This window comes from Lemur catta, chromosome X (assembly GCF_020740605.2).
Source record: "Lemur catta isolate mLemCat1 chromosome X, mLemCat1.pri, whole genome shotgun sequence".
Classification (NCBI taxonomy): domain Eukaryota; kingdom Metazoa; phylum Chordata; class Mammalia; order Primates; family Lemuridae; genus Lemur; species Lemur catta.
Window position 1 is genome coordinate 10,965,064 of NC_059155.1, and position 16,762 is coordinate 10,981,825.

General features: G+C 36.4%; 1 protein-coding gene across 1 annotated transcript in view; it reads left to right on the forward strand.

Moving 5' to 3' along the window:
- TBC1D8B (TBC1 domain family member 8B) overlaps window positions 1-16,762 on the forward strand; it is a 63,793-nt gene that overhangs the window by 23,325 nt on the left and 23,706 nt on the right. Inside the window, exons 8-10 of the mRNA XM_045537902.1 lie at window positions 10,052-10,201; window positions 10,799-10,949; window positions 11,490-11,704. Coding sequence (XP_045393858.1) covers window positions 10,052-10,201; window positions 10,799-10,949; window positions 11,490-11,704 — 516 coding nt within the window. The remainder of the gene's footprint in view (window positions 1-10,051; window positions 10,202-10,798; window positions 10,950-11,489; window positions 11,705-16,762) is intronic.

The window sequence follows — 16,762 nt, forward strand, 5'->3', positions numbered from 1 at the left end:
TTAGTATGTCTTCCGTGGAAATGTAGACAGATTGAATTCATATGAATTTTCTTCAGTGTCCAAGAACCTCATTCATGTTTTAAGAGATAAAACTTATCAAATTATAACTATTAATATTTACATTTTAGTTAAAAATTCAAAGAAAAAAATCAATGTTGGCTTTACTGGCTATATTATTTTGTTTGGTTTGGAGTATAGAGCCTTTTACCTCTGTCTCCAAAGCAGACTAAAAATAATATGCTAAGTCTATTATAATGCAGTATTAATAAGACCAATTTTCCCTTTGATAATAAAAAAGCACAGTGACAACATGTAACTAAAAATTTTTTTTTCATCTCATTTCCAGATACAGGATTTTCACATTGCCCATCAAGAATTCTTCTTGCCCTAACTTTATTATCTCTCATTCTCTTTTAGTATGTACCCAGGATATTCCTTATTTTGATGTGAGGACCAAATAAAATCTGACCAATCTTGTTAGTTTCTCTCCCAGTGCTCCCGTGTTCTTGCTTGTATCACTCTTTTCCTTGTCCTATCCATTTCAAATTCAGTCTGAGTGTTAGTTTTAATGCTTTACTTATCTTCCTTTTTCCTTTATCTGCCTCTCTAAAACCTGGGGAACTAGCATGTACCTCTAGTAGCTGAGTATGCTCAGTTTTCAGAAAGGATTTTGTTTCAAAATGAGTTTACCATCTTTCCAGATACACGTCAGAGTTCTAAGGTTTTCTGGTATCTGTTACCCATTTTTAGCAGTGTTAATAAAGATAAGTACAAAATACCAGTCAGTATACTGGCTTGCTTGGAAATATATTTTTTATTTTATTTTATCTATTTTTTTTTTTTTGAGACAGAGTCTCAGTCTCTTGCCTGGGCTAGAGTGCCGTGGCGTCAGCCTAGCTCACGGCAACCTCAAACTCCTGGGCTCAAGTGATCCTCCTGCCTCAGCCTCCCTGGTAGCTGGGACTATAGGCATGTGCCACCATGCCTGGGTAATTTTTTCTATTTTTAGTTGTTTGGCTAATTTCTTTCTATTTTTAGTAGAGATGAGGTCTCACTCTTGCTCAGGCTGGGGAAATGTATTTTTTAAAAATTGTCATAATGTTCTATTTTCACTTAAGATTTTTATCATATCAATGATGAGGAATATTGATAAGATATTCTTATCTGTATGTATCTAGTTTTAAATAATAGTACATTTTAAAAATTAGTAAAGAGAAAGCTTGTTAAACAAGAGCTACTTCTACTTGATTTCTAAATAACAGAAATTGTAGCTATATTCTTTTATAGCTACACCTGTTATACTGAAAGAGAACAATTGCATTTGTAATTTTTAAAAACCTTGGGAATTTTGCACAAAACAAGACTTTTTAATCTGAATCTCAAAGAGTAAATCAAGAAGTCTAAATATGAATGAATACAGGAAGGATTTTAGGAAATTTTTCCTGTGAGTATATTAAAAAAATGTGAGATGAATAACAAATACTCCCCAAAGTAATTGTGCTTATGTATGAGTACCAGTTCTAATTTTTAAAATAGGTATATATTAAGTTATATTAAAACCTGGGTACATGAACAGGTTTTGTAAAATTCTAATCAACTGGCTGGAAAACACATTAATCTTTTACTTTTATTGATACATATAATCAAGAAATATTACTAGATATGGTAATTTTTCACAACTACTAAATGAAAGAAAAAATGGGCCTTTTTAGCTTAGTTTTAAGCAAAGTGGCCTAGGAACAGAAAGCGCTACTGCAGATCTGTTACTTGATGCTTGTATTTTTTTTTTATTTCAATAGATTTAGGGAATACAAGTGTTTTTTGTTACGTGGATGAATTGTATAATACTGGAGTCAGGGCTTTTAGTGTGCTCATCACCAGAATAATGTGCATTGTATATGATAGGTAGATTTTTATCCCTCAACCCACCACTCTCCCCCTTCTTAGTTTCCAATGTCCATTACACCACTTTATGACCATATGTGTCCCTCACTTAGCTCCCATTTATAAGTGAGAACATGTGATATTTGTTCTTCCATTCCTGAGATATTTCACTTAGTATAATGGTCTCCAGTTCCATCCAAGTTGCTACAAAAGACATCATTTCATTCCTTTTTATGGCTCAGTAGTACCCCATGGTTTATATATACCACTTTTTTTTTTTGAGATAGAGCCTGGCTCTGTCACCCAGGTTAGAGTGCCGTGGCATCAGCCTACCTCACAGCAATCTCAAACTTCTAGGCTCAAGTGATCTTCCTGCCTCAGCTTCCCAGGTACCGGAGACTACAGGCGCACGACCATGCCTGGCTAATTTTTTCTATTTTTAGTAGAGATGGGGTCTTGCTTTTGTTCAGGCTGGTCTCAAACTCCTGACCTCAAGTGATCCTCCTGCCTCGGCCTCCCAGAGTAATAGGATTATAGGCGAGAGCCACCTCTCCTGGCCCCCACATTTTTTTTAATCCAAGTGCTCATCAGTTCATAGGCACTTAGGTTGATTCCATATGTTTGCAACTGTGAATTGTGCTGCTATAAACATTGGAGTGCAGATATCTTTTTTTTTTTTTTTTGAGACAGAGTCTCACTCTGTTGCCCATGCTAGAGTGAGTGCCGTGGCATCAGCCTAGCTCACAGCAACCTCAAACTCTTGGGCTTAAGCGATCCTACTGCCTCAGCCTCCCAAGTAGCTGGGACTGCAGACATGTGCCACCATGCCTGGCTAATTTTTTCTATATATTTTTAGTTGGCCAGCTAATTTGTTTCTATTTTTGGTAGAGACAGGGTCTCACTCTTGCTCAGGCTCGTCTCGAGCTCCTGACCTCGAGCGATCCTCCCGCCTCGGCCTCCCAGAGTGCTAGGATTACAGGCGTGAGTCACCGCGCCCGGCCCAGATATCTTTTTTATAAAATGACTTCCTTTCCTTTGGGTAGATACCCAGCAGTAATGGGATTGCCGGATCAAATGGTAGGTCTACTTTTAGTTCTTTGAGGAATCTCCCTACAGTTTTTCATAGTGGCTGTACTACTTTACATTCCCAGCAACAGTATATAAGTATTCCCTTTTCACTGCATCTATGCCAACATCTATTGCTTTTTGACTTTTTATAATAATAATGGCCATTCTGACAAGGGTAAAGTGATGTCTCATTGTGGTTTTAATTTGCATTTCCCTGATGATTAGCGATGTTGAGCATATTTTCATATGTTGGCATTTGTCTATTTTCTTTTGAAAAAAAATCTGTTCATATCTTTTGCCCACTTTTTGATGGAGTTATTATTTTCTTGCTGATTGAGTTTTTTTGTAAATTCTGGGTATTAGCCCTTTGTCAGATGTATAGTTTGCAAATATTTTCTCTTATTCTGTAGGTTGTCTATGTACTCTGTTGATCATTTCCTTTGCTGTACAGAAACTTTTTAGTTTAAGTTCTGTTTATTTTCTTGTTGCTGTATTTGCTTTTGGGGTCTTAGTCATAAATTCTTTGCCTAGGCCAATGTCCAAAAAGGTTTTTCCTATATTTTCTTCTAGAATTTTTTTTTTTTTTTGAGACAGAGTCTCACTCTGTCACCCAGGCTAGAGTGAGTGCTGTGGCGTCAGTCTAGTTCACAGCAATCACAAACTCCTGGGCTCAAGCGATCCTCCTGCCTCAGCCTCCTGAGTAGCTGGGACTACAGACATGCACCACCACGCCCAGCTAATTTTTGTTTGTATTTTTTTTAGTTGCCCGGCTAATTTTTTTCTGTTTCTTAGTAGCAACGGGGTCTCGTTCTTGCTCAGGCTGGTCTTGAACTCCTGAGCCCAAGTGATCTTCCCACCTCGGACTCCCAGAGTGCTAGGATTACAGGTGTGAGCCACCGTGCCCGGCCTGTTTTCTCCTAGAATTTTTATGGTTTCAAGTCTTACGTTGAAGTCTTATAATCCATGTTGAGTTAATTTTTTTAAGAAGGGGAGAGATAGGGATCCAGTTTCATTCTTCTGCGTATGGCTATCCAATTTTCCCAGCACCATTTATCGAATAGGGCATCCTTTCTCCAGTGTATGTATGTTTTTGCCTGCTTTGTCAAAAATCAATTAGTTGTAGCTATATGGCTTTATTTCCGGGTTCTCTATTCTGTTCCATTTGTCTATGTGTGTACCTTTGTACCAGTACCGTTGCTGTTTTGGTTACTATAGCCTTGTAGTATAATTTAAAATCAGATAATGTGATGCTTCTAGTGCCTTTCTTTTTGCTTAGGATTGCTTTGTCTATTCAGGCTCTTTTGTGGTTCCATATGAAGTTTAGGACTGTTTTTTCTAGACTTGTGAAAAAGGACGCTGGTATTTTGATGGGAATGCCATTGAATCTGTAAATCACTTTGGATAGGATGGACATTTTAACAATATTGATTGTTCCAATCCATGAGCATGGGATGTTTTTCCATTTGTGTCACCTGTGATTTCTTCCATCAATGTTTTGTTCTCCTTGTAGAGATCTTTTACCTCCTTGATTATGTGTATTCCTAGGTATTTTATTTTCTTTGTAGCTATTGTAAATGGTATTGAGTTCTTGATTTGACTCTCAGCTTGACTGTTATTAGTGTATAGAAATGCTCCTGATTTGTGTGCATTAATTTTGTAACTTGAGACTTTACTGAATTTATCAATTCTAGGAGTCTTTGGGCAGAGTCTTTAAGGTTTTCTGGATACAAGAGCATATCATCAGAAAGCAGGGATAGTTTGACCTCCTTTTTCCCAATTTGGATGCCCTTTATTTCTTTCTCTTGCCTGATTGTTCTGGCTAGGACTTAAGCACTGTGTTGAATAGAGGTGGTGACGGTGGGCATCCTTGTTCTAGTTCTTTTTTTTTTTTTTTTTGAGACGGAGTCTCACTTTGTTGCCCAGGCTAGAGTGAGTGCCGTGGCATCAGCCTAGCTCACAGCAACCTCAAACTCCTGGGCTTAAGTGATCCTACTGTCTCAGCCTCCCAAGTAGCTGGGACTACAGGCATGCGCCACCATGCCTGGCTAATTTTTTCTATATATATATTTTTTAGTTGTCAGGATAATTTTTATTTCTATTTTTAGTAGAGACGGGGTCTCGCTCAGGCTGGTCTCGAACTCCTGACCTCAAGCGATCCACCCACCTCGGCCTCCCAGAGGGCCTTGTTCTAGTTCTTAGGAGGAATGCTTTCAGCTTTTCTCCATTCTGTATGATGTCGGCTGAAGGTTTGTCATATGTGACTTTTATTACTTTGAGGTATGTTCCTACTATTCCTAGTTTGTTGAGGGTTTTTATCATGAAAGGGTGCTGGATTTTATCAAGTGCTTTCTTCTGCATCTACTGAGATGATCATATGGATTTTGTTTTTAATTCTGCTTATGTGGTGAATCACATTTATTTATTTGCATATGTCAAACACTCCTTGTATCCCTGGAATGAAATTCACTTGATCATGGTGAATTATCTTTTTGATGTGCTGATGGATTTTGTATTTTGTTGAGGATTTTTGCATCTATGTCCATGAGGGATATTGGTCTACAGTTTTCTTTTTTGTTGTTGTATACTTTCTTGGCTTTGGTATCAATGTGATACTGGCTTAGTAGAAAGAGTTAGGGAGGATTCCCTCCTTCTCAGGGAACAGTTTCAGCAGGATAGGTTCTAGTTCTTCTTTGTAGGTCTGGTGGAATTCGGCTGTGAATCCATCTGTTATTGGGCTTCTTTTTGCTGAGAGAGTTTTTATTACTGTTTCAGTCTTGCTACTAGTTATTGGTCTGTTTAGGATTTCTCTTTCTTCAAGCTTGGGAGGTTGTGTATTTCCAAAAATGTATCCATTTTCTCTAGATTTTCTAGTTTGTGTGCATAGAGGTTTTCATAGTAGTCACAGATGATATTTTATATTTCTGTGGCATCAGTTGTAATGTCTCCTTTTTCATTTCTGATTGAAATTATTTGAATCCTTTCTCTTCTGTTTTTGGTTAATCTAGCTACTGGTCTATCGATTTAATCTTTTCAAAGAACCTACTTTTTGTTTCACTGGTCCTTTGTATTGCTTTTTTAGTTTCCATTTCATTTAATTCTGTTCCGATCTTTGTCATTTCTGTTCTTCTGCTAGCTTTGGGTTTCATTCGTTCTTCTTTCTCTAGTTTCTTAAGGTGTGACATTAGGTTGTTAATTTATGACCTTTCTGTCTTTTTGATGTAGTTGTTAAAGGCAATGAACTTCCCTCTTAGCACTGCTTTTTCTATGTCCCAGAGATTTTGGTAGCTTGTGTCCCTTTTGTCATTCAGTTTGAAGAATTTTGATTTCCATCTTGATTTCATCATTGATCCAAGGATTGTTCAGTAGCAGGTTGTTTAATTTCCATGTATTTGTATAGTTTTGAGAGTTCCTCTTGGAATTGATTTCTGTTTTTATTCCGCTGTAGTCTCAGAAGATACATGGTATGATTTCCATTTTTTCTAAATTTGCTGAGACTTGTTTTGTGGCCTTAAGGCCACATACCATGTATCTTCTGAGACTACAGCGGAATAAAAACAGAAATCAATTCCAAGAGGAACTCTCAAAACTATACAAATACATGGAAATTAAACAACCTGCTACTGAACAATCCTTGGATCAATGATGAAATCAAGATGGAAATCAAAATTCTTCAAATTAGTTCAAAAAATCTGTTGTATAGCATGGCAACTATGGTTAATTTTGATGTATTTTTGAAAAATGCTAAGACAGTCTATGTTAAATGTTCTCACCACAAAAATAATGACTATGAGAGGTAAAGCATTAGTCAGCTAGCTAGAATCAAGCATTTGATAATGTATATATACTTCAAAACATGTTTTACATGATACATACATGAATTAAAAATACACTTTAAAAAAATGTCCATGTGCTGATGAGAAGAATATATTTAATATATCCTACAGTTTTGGGATAGAGTGTTCTATAAATGTCTGTTAGGTCCATTTGTTCTGGAGTCCCATTTAAGTACAGCATTTCTTTGTCGATTTTCTGCCTTGATGATCTGTCTAGTTCTGTCAGTGGAGTGTTGAAGTTCCCGGGTATTATGATGTCTCTGTTTATTTCTTTTCTTAGATCTAGTAGAATTCAGTTGATGAATCTGGGAGCTCCTATGGTAGCTGCATATATATTTAGGGCTACTTAGGTGGTGGCAACAGGCGCTGGCTCTGTGGGTGCTTGCTTTGCTCTGCTTGGGTTCCCTGGTGATGGCAGGAACACGTGGCAGCCACCCACAGGGCCTGTGAGAACTCCCGGCTTCCCCACTCCCTTCCTGGCCCAGCAGCAGTAATGGGGAGGTGGCAGCAATGGAGCTGGCCCCCAGATAGATGCAGTACTCTGGGGCTGTGACCTCAGAATGGTGCCATCTGCAGCATCCAGGGATTGGAAGTCAGTGGAACCCCACTGTGCCTTCTCTCTAGAGTAATGCCGCTGTACAGTCTCTAGGCAGTTCTCTGTTTTATTCCAGAGGGATGCTGCGGTGGAGGGGTCCTCCCACATCTCAGATTGCAATGTCCGTAGGGAAAGTGTGGAGCCCCAGGGATCTCTCCTCTGTCCCTTCCCCACATGCAGGCACCTTTCCAGGATACCTCTGATCCCACCAAGTGGGTTGTCGTGCTTCCCTGCTTCCCTTCACTTTGGGTGCCTCCTGTTGCCTCTCTTGATTTCCAACACTCTCTCTTAGATAGGATGATGAAGGTGAGTATCTGCTCACCACTTTCAATCCTCTCCGTGAAAGCAGCCTGTGGAGACTGCTTCAAGCCCTCCATCTTTAATTCCAGAATTTCTATTTGGTTATTTTTAAAGTAATTTCTATCTCTTTATCAATATTCCCTATTTGATGGGATGTAGTTACCATATTTTCCTTTATTTAATAGACTTTATTTTTAGAGCAGTTTTAGGTTTATAGAAAAATTAAACAGAAAATACAGAGAGTTCCCATATACTCCCACTCACCCTCTACCCTGCCCACAGTTTCCTGTTATTAACATCTTGCATTGATGTGGTATATTTGTTATGATTGATGAGGTAATATTAATACATTATTATTATTAACTAAAGTCCAAAGTTTACATTAAGTTTCATTCTTTGTGATGTACAGTTCTATGGGTTTTTCCAAATGCATAATACCATATATCCACCATTATAGTATCATTCAGAATAGTTTCCCTGCCCTACAAATCCCCCGTCCTCCACTTGTTCATCTCTCCCCCCAACCCTTGGCAACCACTGATCTTTTTACTATCTATAATTTTGCCTTTTCTAGAATGTTATATAGTTGTAATACCATCTGTATTCTTTTCGCAGTCACTTCTTTCACTTAGCAATATGCATTTAAGGTTCTTCTGTGTCTTTTATGGTTTGATAGCTCATTTCTTTTTTATTGCTGAAAAATATTCCGTTTCCTAGATGTACCACAGTGTTTATCCATTCACCTAGTGAAGGACACTTTGGTTGCTTCCAATTTTTGGCAATTAATGAATAAAGCTGCTATAAACATTCATGTGAAAGTTTTTGTGTGGACATAGAAGTTTTCAACTCATTTGCATATATACCTAGGAGCACAATGGCTGGATCATATGGTAAGACTATGTTTAAGCTTTGTAAGAAACTGCCAAACCATCTTCCAAAGTGGCTGTACCATTTTGCATTCCCATCAGCAATGAATGAGATTTGTTGCTCCATATCCTCATGAGCACTTAGTGTTGTCAATATTTTGGGTTTTAGCCATTTTAATAGGTGTGCAATGTTTAAATTTGCAATTACCTAATGACACATGTTGGCCATCTTTCATATGATTATTTACCATTTGTATCTTCTTTGATGAGCTGTCTGTTTAGATCTTTTGACCACTTTTTATTGGGTCCTTTATTTTTTTAAACATAGTTTCCTTTACTTCTTTGAGTAGTACATTTATAATAGCTGCTTTACGTTCTTTGTTTATGAAATCCACAACTGGGCCCCTTTAGGGACATTTTCTGTTAGTTGCTTTTGTTTTTAAGTTCTTGTTTTTATTTTTAAGCCTGGTTTACTTGGATCACCCCTGAGTCAGTATAATTTAGTGGTTATTCATTGATGGTTCAGAAGATTTCCTTAAATGCCTTATGCCGTTAAGTCTTCCATCTTTTTTCCAAGAGAACCTTTGCATGAAGGTGTACCTCAAACTTCAAGCAATTTACAAATCAGCCTTAGCTTTCATTTCCTTCTTTCAGAGACAGCCAGAGTTGAGTGACTGGGGCCTTCTTTCCCATTTCTTTTCTGGACATGCTCACCTATGTGCATACTTCTAGATTTCCAATAATATGTTGGAGCCTTTCAAAGTTCCATATGGTCTTCTGGTTTTTCAGGTCTTTGTTTTAAATTTTTAGCTGGGCTCTTGTTTGCCCAGGCTAAAATCACACATTTAGGCAGTTGTGATGTTACCAGCACATTGCTATTTCCTATAATGCCCTGGGAACAGAGTTTTTTTTCACCAAGTTGAGCTGTGAATCAAATCAAATGATAATGACACCCTGGGAACGGAGTTTTCCAGGGTCTGCTCCCAGGAAGTTGCTAGTTTGGTCAAAGTATTGACTATGCTCTGGGGATAGGGCTTTTAATGAAGCTCCAAAAGATATACTGGCTGTCATACTGCTGGTTTTCATGGCTATTATACTTCTGAGCTTGGGAGGAAGGGTGGTAGGATGGGAATAGCCTCAAGTTAAAGCCCCACAGACTCTGCTGTTCGTACTGAGATTCATTAGTTTTTCTTGAATAGGTGCTTTACAATTTGTTCTGTGCCTTTGGTTAACTTCAGTATTCTGAAATGATTTATTTTGAATGTTTTGCCAGTATTTTGTTGTTTTGTTGGAGAGGGTGTTCATGGAGATTCTGAATTTGCCATTTTAGAAGTCAGTTTATTGATATCTCTAATTTTACTAGGAAAACAATGTCTGAGACATGGCTTTAATATTTGATATGTATACATGTTGTGGTTTATAAATGACAGATAAAACATTAGCACTTTTTTCTTGCAGAAACTTTTAAGTGTGCATTTGGGATAATTACATTCTTTCTTTTTCAGCCTGGTATTAGTTCTGACTCTACAGGACCATCTGATAATTTTGAGGTGCAATCTTTGACATGTCAGAGAGAATGCAGTAAAACTGTGAACACTGAAGCCTTAATGACAGTATTTCACCCTCAGAATTTGGAGAATCTTAATTCTAAAATGGTAGGGAAACAAAATGTTTAAATCTATGGACTGAAACTGTTGATGAAAAATAAAAATCTTAAAGTAGACTAGAAGCTTCCACAATTGAAAACTCTTCTTTTGGGACTTGAAAAGGTTTTCCAACAAGTACCAATGTGTGACTTATTAGTTCCACTATACACAAGGACTATTATCAAGAATGAAGATAAAATGTAAAAGTTAGACATTGGGTTTTTTAATGGATACATAATATTTGTACATATTTATTGACATTGGGTTTTATTTGCATGGATTTCTAATAATCTGTCCTGAAATAGAGGTGATTTGAGAAGAATGATGGTTCAAAGCTTTACCTCCTAAGTATAATGCTTCTACCATTTTTATATGAGTTAAGCTAAGAATTGTAATAGTAAATTAAAGCTATTATGATGCTCACATGAGTTTAAAAGATTTTTGTGATGACAAGGTTCCAGTGTTTCACCCCTGTGAGAATACTGATTTTTATTTTTTATGTTCTTGGTTTCCGTAGATGTTGCTTCAGGGTACAGAGGGTAGGCAAGTTATTTTAAAGAAGTTAATTTCTCACCAGGTTTAGTTGCTTTGATTTTTCTGTTACAGTTGAAAGAAAAGATGAAGGAACAGTCATGGAACATCCTATTTGCAGAATGTGGGCGTGGTGTTAGCATGTTTCGGACCAAAAAGACTCGAGATCTGGTTGTAAGAGGGATTCCAGAGACCTTAAGAGGAGAACTCTGGATGCTTTTTTCAGGTATGACATTTATTCACTTTATTCATCTAATAGTCATTAACTATGCCTTTTCTAGTGGTTATACACTAAGCTAACAGCACACAATTACAAAAATGGCTAGGACAAAGTCTTACTCATCTTGAGTTCAGACTAGTCAAAGAGAGAGGTAAGTAATTATGTGTACTTATCTATATGTCCACACTTCCAGTATCTGAGAAGGTTAGTTTATTAGGCAAGATATGTGTAATGTGGAGAAAATCTCTATCTCTAGTGTCAAAGGAAAGTTGAGGGGGAGAACAGCTCATGAAAATGTTATTCTGTTGGATAAGATTAGTACCTTGATGTTATAGATTCTAGTGTGAAGCTGTTTTCTTTTCATGTTTTTTGCCCCCATTTCATTACCAAGTTTATTCTTTTCTTTTGTGCTCAGATACCACTTGAGCATAAAGCTAAATTTCAAGGTAATGAAATCCAATTCTTCATGTATATATGCAAATAGTAGCTGTATTATTAATATATTCCTCTTCTGTTGTATGTTAGTTAATGCCGTCATCTTCACAGGTGCTGTTAATGACATGGCTACTAATCCTGGCTATTATGCTGAAGTGGTTGAGCAGTCCTTAGGGACCTCCAACTTGGCTACTGAAGAAATTGAACGTGATTTGCGTCGCTCCCTGCCTGAGCACCCAGCCTTTCAAAGTGACACTGGTATATCTGCTTTGAGGCGGGTACTTACTGCTTATGCATACAGGAATCCCAAAATTGGATACTGCCAGGTATGACTTCACTATGAGCCCAATTGTGCACATGTTCCAAATGATAAAATCACATTGAATTCAACTCTACTAATTTGGAAATTGTGATAAGGACAGAGGTTGGAGTGAGGTTAATAACAAATGGTATTAATGTAAGTAGGATGATAGTGGGAATACTTAGGAGACTTGATATTTCATTACTTTCTTTTTCTTTTTCATTTAACAAATGTTTATTGAATTCCTGCTTGTAAAATATACTATTCTAGATACTTAAGGCTATATAAAGATGTATCAGATAAGGATCCTGACCTTAAAAGTATAGAGACTAGTAGGTGTTAAAGCATATTCATTGGGAAACTGAAAAACAACTGAGACAAACTTAGAGAAATATAAGTCCTGTCAGTATTATAATGAAGAGAAATTATTTTCATCTGGGGGAATTAGAGAAGGCTTCGTGGAAGAGGTAACATTTGCAGGTTTTAAAAATTGGTGAATTTTGGACATATGAAGATGGAAGGAAATATTTTTTTTAGCAAATATTGAGTTTCTTTCTACATTGGTACTTATGACAAGTTTACATATCCAGCTTTAAAAGGCAAATGTAGGCATGCTTTCTTAAAGATGCTTCATAAGCTGTTTTCTTTCAGTGAATGTAAGTGTTTGACAGAGAAACACCTTTGGAAGCAAATGTTGAGACCATGTTATTACATGTTTCTTTCTGCATTGGCACTTATTATGACAAGTTACATATCCAGCTTTAAAAGGCAAATGTAAGCATGCTTTCTTAAAGATGCATCATAAGCTGTTTTCTTTCAATGAATGGAAGTGTTCGACAGAGAAACCCCTTTGGAAGCAAACATTGAGAATATGTTATTATAACATGTTTCTTAATGTAAGCATGCTTTCTTAAAGATGCATCATAAGCTGTTTTCTTTCAATGAATGAAAATGTTTGACAGAGAAACACCTTTGGGAGCAAAAGTTGAGAACATTTTATGTAAAAAAAATAATAAAGAAGAGAATTCTAGGAGAAGGGATCAGTGTAACCCAGCACAGATAGAAGTAAATGTAGAATGTATATAGTACCATGCTCTGTTTAGTTTAGTGGAAGTGTAGGGTGAATGAAGCAAAGTAGTTGGAGAAAAAAATCAATAAGGTAGATTGGGATAGGTCAGGAATTCAGATTTTATTCTGTAGGCAGTGGAGCAGTGGAGGAATCATTGGAAAAAATATTTAGGAGCACAGTGTATTAAGTAGGGTAGGCTAGACTGTTAACACAAACACAAATAGATAATAGCTGAAACACAATGGAAGTCTGTTTCTTAAAGGAACAAACAGAGGAGAGTGAGTGTTCAGGTTGGTAAACAGCTCTTCTCCATGAAATTATTCAGAGACTTAGGCTGTAGGCTAACAGAAGACTTTGTTATCTTCAAAACAAGGCTTCCGAGGTACATTTTCATTGCCACTAGCGCTCGCAGAAAGAGGGAGAGAGCATGGAGAAACAATTATGGAAGAATTTATGGGCAAGGCCTGACAAAAGCACACATCACTTCAGCCACATTCTATTGGAAGATCTTAGTCATATGGGTATACCTATTCACAAGGAAGTCTGTGAAATGTAGTGTGGCTGAGCAGACATATGTGCAACTATTATAGAAGGGGAGATTGGATTGTGTGGATAGATAGCACTCTGTATCGTACATTCATTTATAATGGGTTGAGCACCCATAATGATTACATATCAATACTATCTATCCATTGAAACTTATCAATAGAGATTTTTTTGAAAAACAATTTAAATGAATGGACCATTTAAATTGCAAGTATTTTTTAGCATATTTTAGAGTCTCTGAAAGGTACAAAAGAATCATAATGCATCTTTTCTCAAGGAGCTTACCTTCAGAGAGCCTATGATGTTATCTGTTATATATACAGTAGTTTAAAGATAGTTTCAAAGTAGGTTTTGACTTGATTTTGACTTCTAAAAGATGAGAGCAAATTTAGAAACATGGAGGGCAGGAGCAAAGTTATTCTGAGTTAAGGTAACTATGAACGATACCATTCAAGTGAGAATAAGCCTGCCTTGGAGATAAAACTGGCTAGGTTCACAATGGAATCAAAAAATAAATAAATAAGTGTGTGGGACAACATCATGGAGAATTTTTTATAAAGCCTGGGAAAAGAATTTGAATTTAATATGGTAAGCAAGATTTATTGCTTTTGATAAAAAACCCATGTGAGCCATACAGACACATTGTGGCTGGCTAGCTTGCTTACCTGTCTTTCTGTCTATCTGTCTTTATCTACCATCTATCTATCTATGTTGAGATAAAAGTCATGCACCACAAACTTTACCCCTTTAGTAGTTTTCAGTATATTCACAAAGCTGGCAAACCTTCACTACTATCTAATTCCAGAACATTTTCATTACCCCAAAAAGACCTATACTTGTTATCAGTTACTCCCCATTTCTTCTGTGCCCAACCCAAACAATCACTAATCTACTTTCTGTCTCTGTGAATATGCCTATTATGGATATGTTATCTAAATGGAATGATACAATATGTGGTCTTTTACGTCTGCCTTCTTTCACTTAGCATATTGTTTTCAAAGTTCATCTATGTAGTAACATGTATCAGTACTTCATTTTTTCTTATGATTGAATAATATTCCATTGTATGAATATACCACATTTTGTTAAACTATTCAACAGCTGATAGGCATTTCAGTTGTTTTCATGTTTTGGCTGTTATGAATAATGCTGCTATGAATATTTGTGTACAAGTTTTTGTGTGGACATTGGTTTTGATTTTGTAGATATACATATACCTTGAAGTGAAATTGCTGGGTTATATAATAACTCTATGTTTAACAATTTGGGGCACTGCCAAGCTATTTTCCAAAGAGACTGCACCATTTTACACATTCCCACCAGCAATGTATGAGTGTCGCAATTTCTCCATAACCTCGGCAACAGTGCTTCCTATTGTCTCTCTTTGATTGCAGCCATCTCAGTACATGTGAAAGGTGCCTTGGCACCCTTGCTGAAAATCATTGACAATAAATGTTAGGGTTTATTTCTGGACTCTCAATTATATTCCATTGATTTATATTTCTACCCTTATGCCAGTACCACACTATCTTGATTACTATATCTGTGTAGTAAGTTTAGAAATCAGGAAGTGTGAGTCCTTTAACTTTGTTCTTCTTTCATAAGATTGTTTTGGCTATTTTGGGTCCCTTGCATTTCCATATGGATTTCAGGATCAGCTTGTCAATTTCTGAAAAAAAGAGAAAAAATGCCAGCTGGGATTTTGATAGTCATTGCATTGAATCTGTAGATCAACTTGGGGAGTATTGTATATAAACAATATTAAGTCTTCCAATCCATGAGCACAGATGTATTTCCTTTAAGTATTTTAATCTTTTTGATATTGTCATATGTGGAATTGTTTTCTTGATTTTATTTTTGGATCATTTGTTGCCAGTATATAGAAATACAGCTGATATTTTTGTATATTGATCTCATATCCTGTAACCTTGCTGAGCATATTTATTCTAGTAGATTTTTTGTGGATTCCTTCGGGTTTTTTCTATATACAAAATCATGGAACCTGAACAGTTTTACTTCTTCCATTCCAATCTAGATGCCTTTTTTCTTGCCTAATTGACCTGGCTAGAACCTTCAGCACAGTATTGAATAGAAGTAGTGAGAATGCGTATCCTTATTTGTTATTTATCTTAGAGGTAGCAATCAGTCTTTCACCATAAAGTATTAATATAATGTTAGCTGTGGGTTGTTGTAGATTCTCTTTATCAGGTTGAGGAAGTTCCCTTATAGTCCTAGTTTTGTTGAGTGTTCTTATCATGAAAGAGTGTTAGAGTTTGTCAAATGAATTTTCTGTATTCATTGAGATGATCATGTGCTTTTTCCCCTTTATTTTAATAACAGTATATTATGTTGATTGATTTCCATATGTTGAACCACTTTTGCATTCCCAGAATAAATCCCACATGGTCTTTGGGATCTTCAGTTTACTAGTATTTTGTTGAGGATTTTTATATTTATATTCATAAGATATATTGATATATATTTTCTTGTGATATCTTTGTCTAGTTTTAGGTATCAAGGTTTCTTAGAATAAGTTGGGTAGTGCTTCCTTATCTCCTATTTTTTTGAAAAGTTTATGAAGGATTAGTGGTAATTCTTGTTTAAATGTTTGGTAGAATTTTTCAGTGAAGCTATCTGTTCTCTCTCTCTCTCCGCCCCCCCTCTTTTTTTTTTTTGGTAGATTTAGGGAGTACAAGTACAGTTTTGTTTACATGGGTATATCGCATAGTGGTAAAGTCTGGGCTTATAGTTTAGCCATCACCTGAATTGTGTACTTTCTATCCATTAAGTAATTTCTTATCCCTTACCATCTTCCCACCCTTCTGTGTCTCCAATGTCTGTCATTCTACTGTCTGTGTCCATGTGTACACATTATTTAGCTCCCACTTATAAGTGAGAACATGCGGTATTTGACTTTCTATTTCTGAGTTATTTCACTTAAGATAATGGCCTCCGGTTCCATCCATGTTGCTGCAAAATACATGATTTCATTATTTTCTATGGCTAAGTAGCATTCCATGGTGCGTCTATGTGTGTCACATTTTCTTTATCCAATCATCCCTTGATTGATACTTAAATTGAATCCATACCTTTGCTATCGTGAATTGTGCTATGATAAACATATGAGTGCAGGTGTCTTTTTGATATAATGGTTTATTTCCCTTTGGGTAGATACACAGTAGTGGGATTGGTAGATCAAATGGTAGTTCTACGTTTAGTTCTTTGAGAAATCTCTGTACTGTTTCCCATAGAAGTTGTACAAATTTACATTCCCACCACCAGTTTATAAGCATTCCCTTTTCTCCTCATCCATGCCAACATCTGTTATTTTTTTACTTTTTAATAGTAGCCATTCTGACTGGTGTAAGATGGTATCACATTGTGGTTTCGATTTTCATTTCTCTGATGATTAGCGATGATGAGCATTTTGTCATATGTTTATTTGTCATTTGTATATCTTCTTTTGAA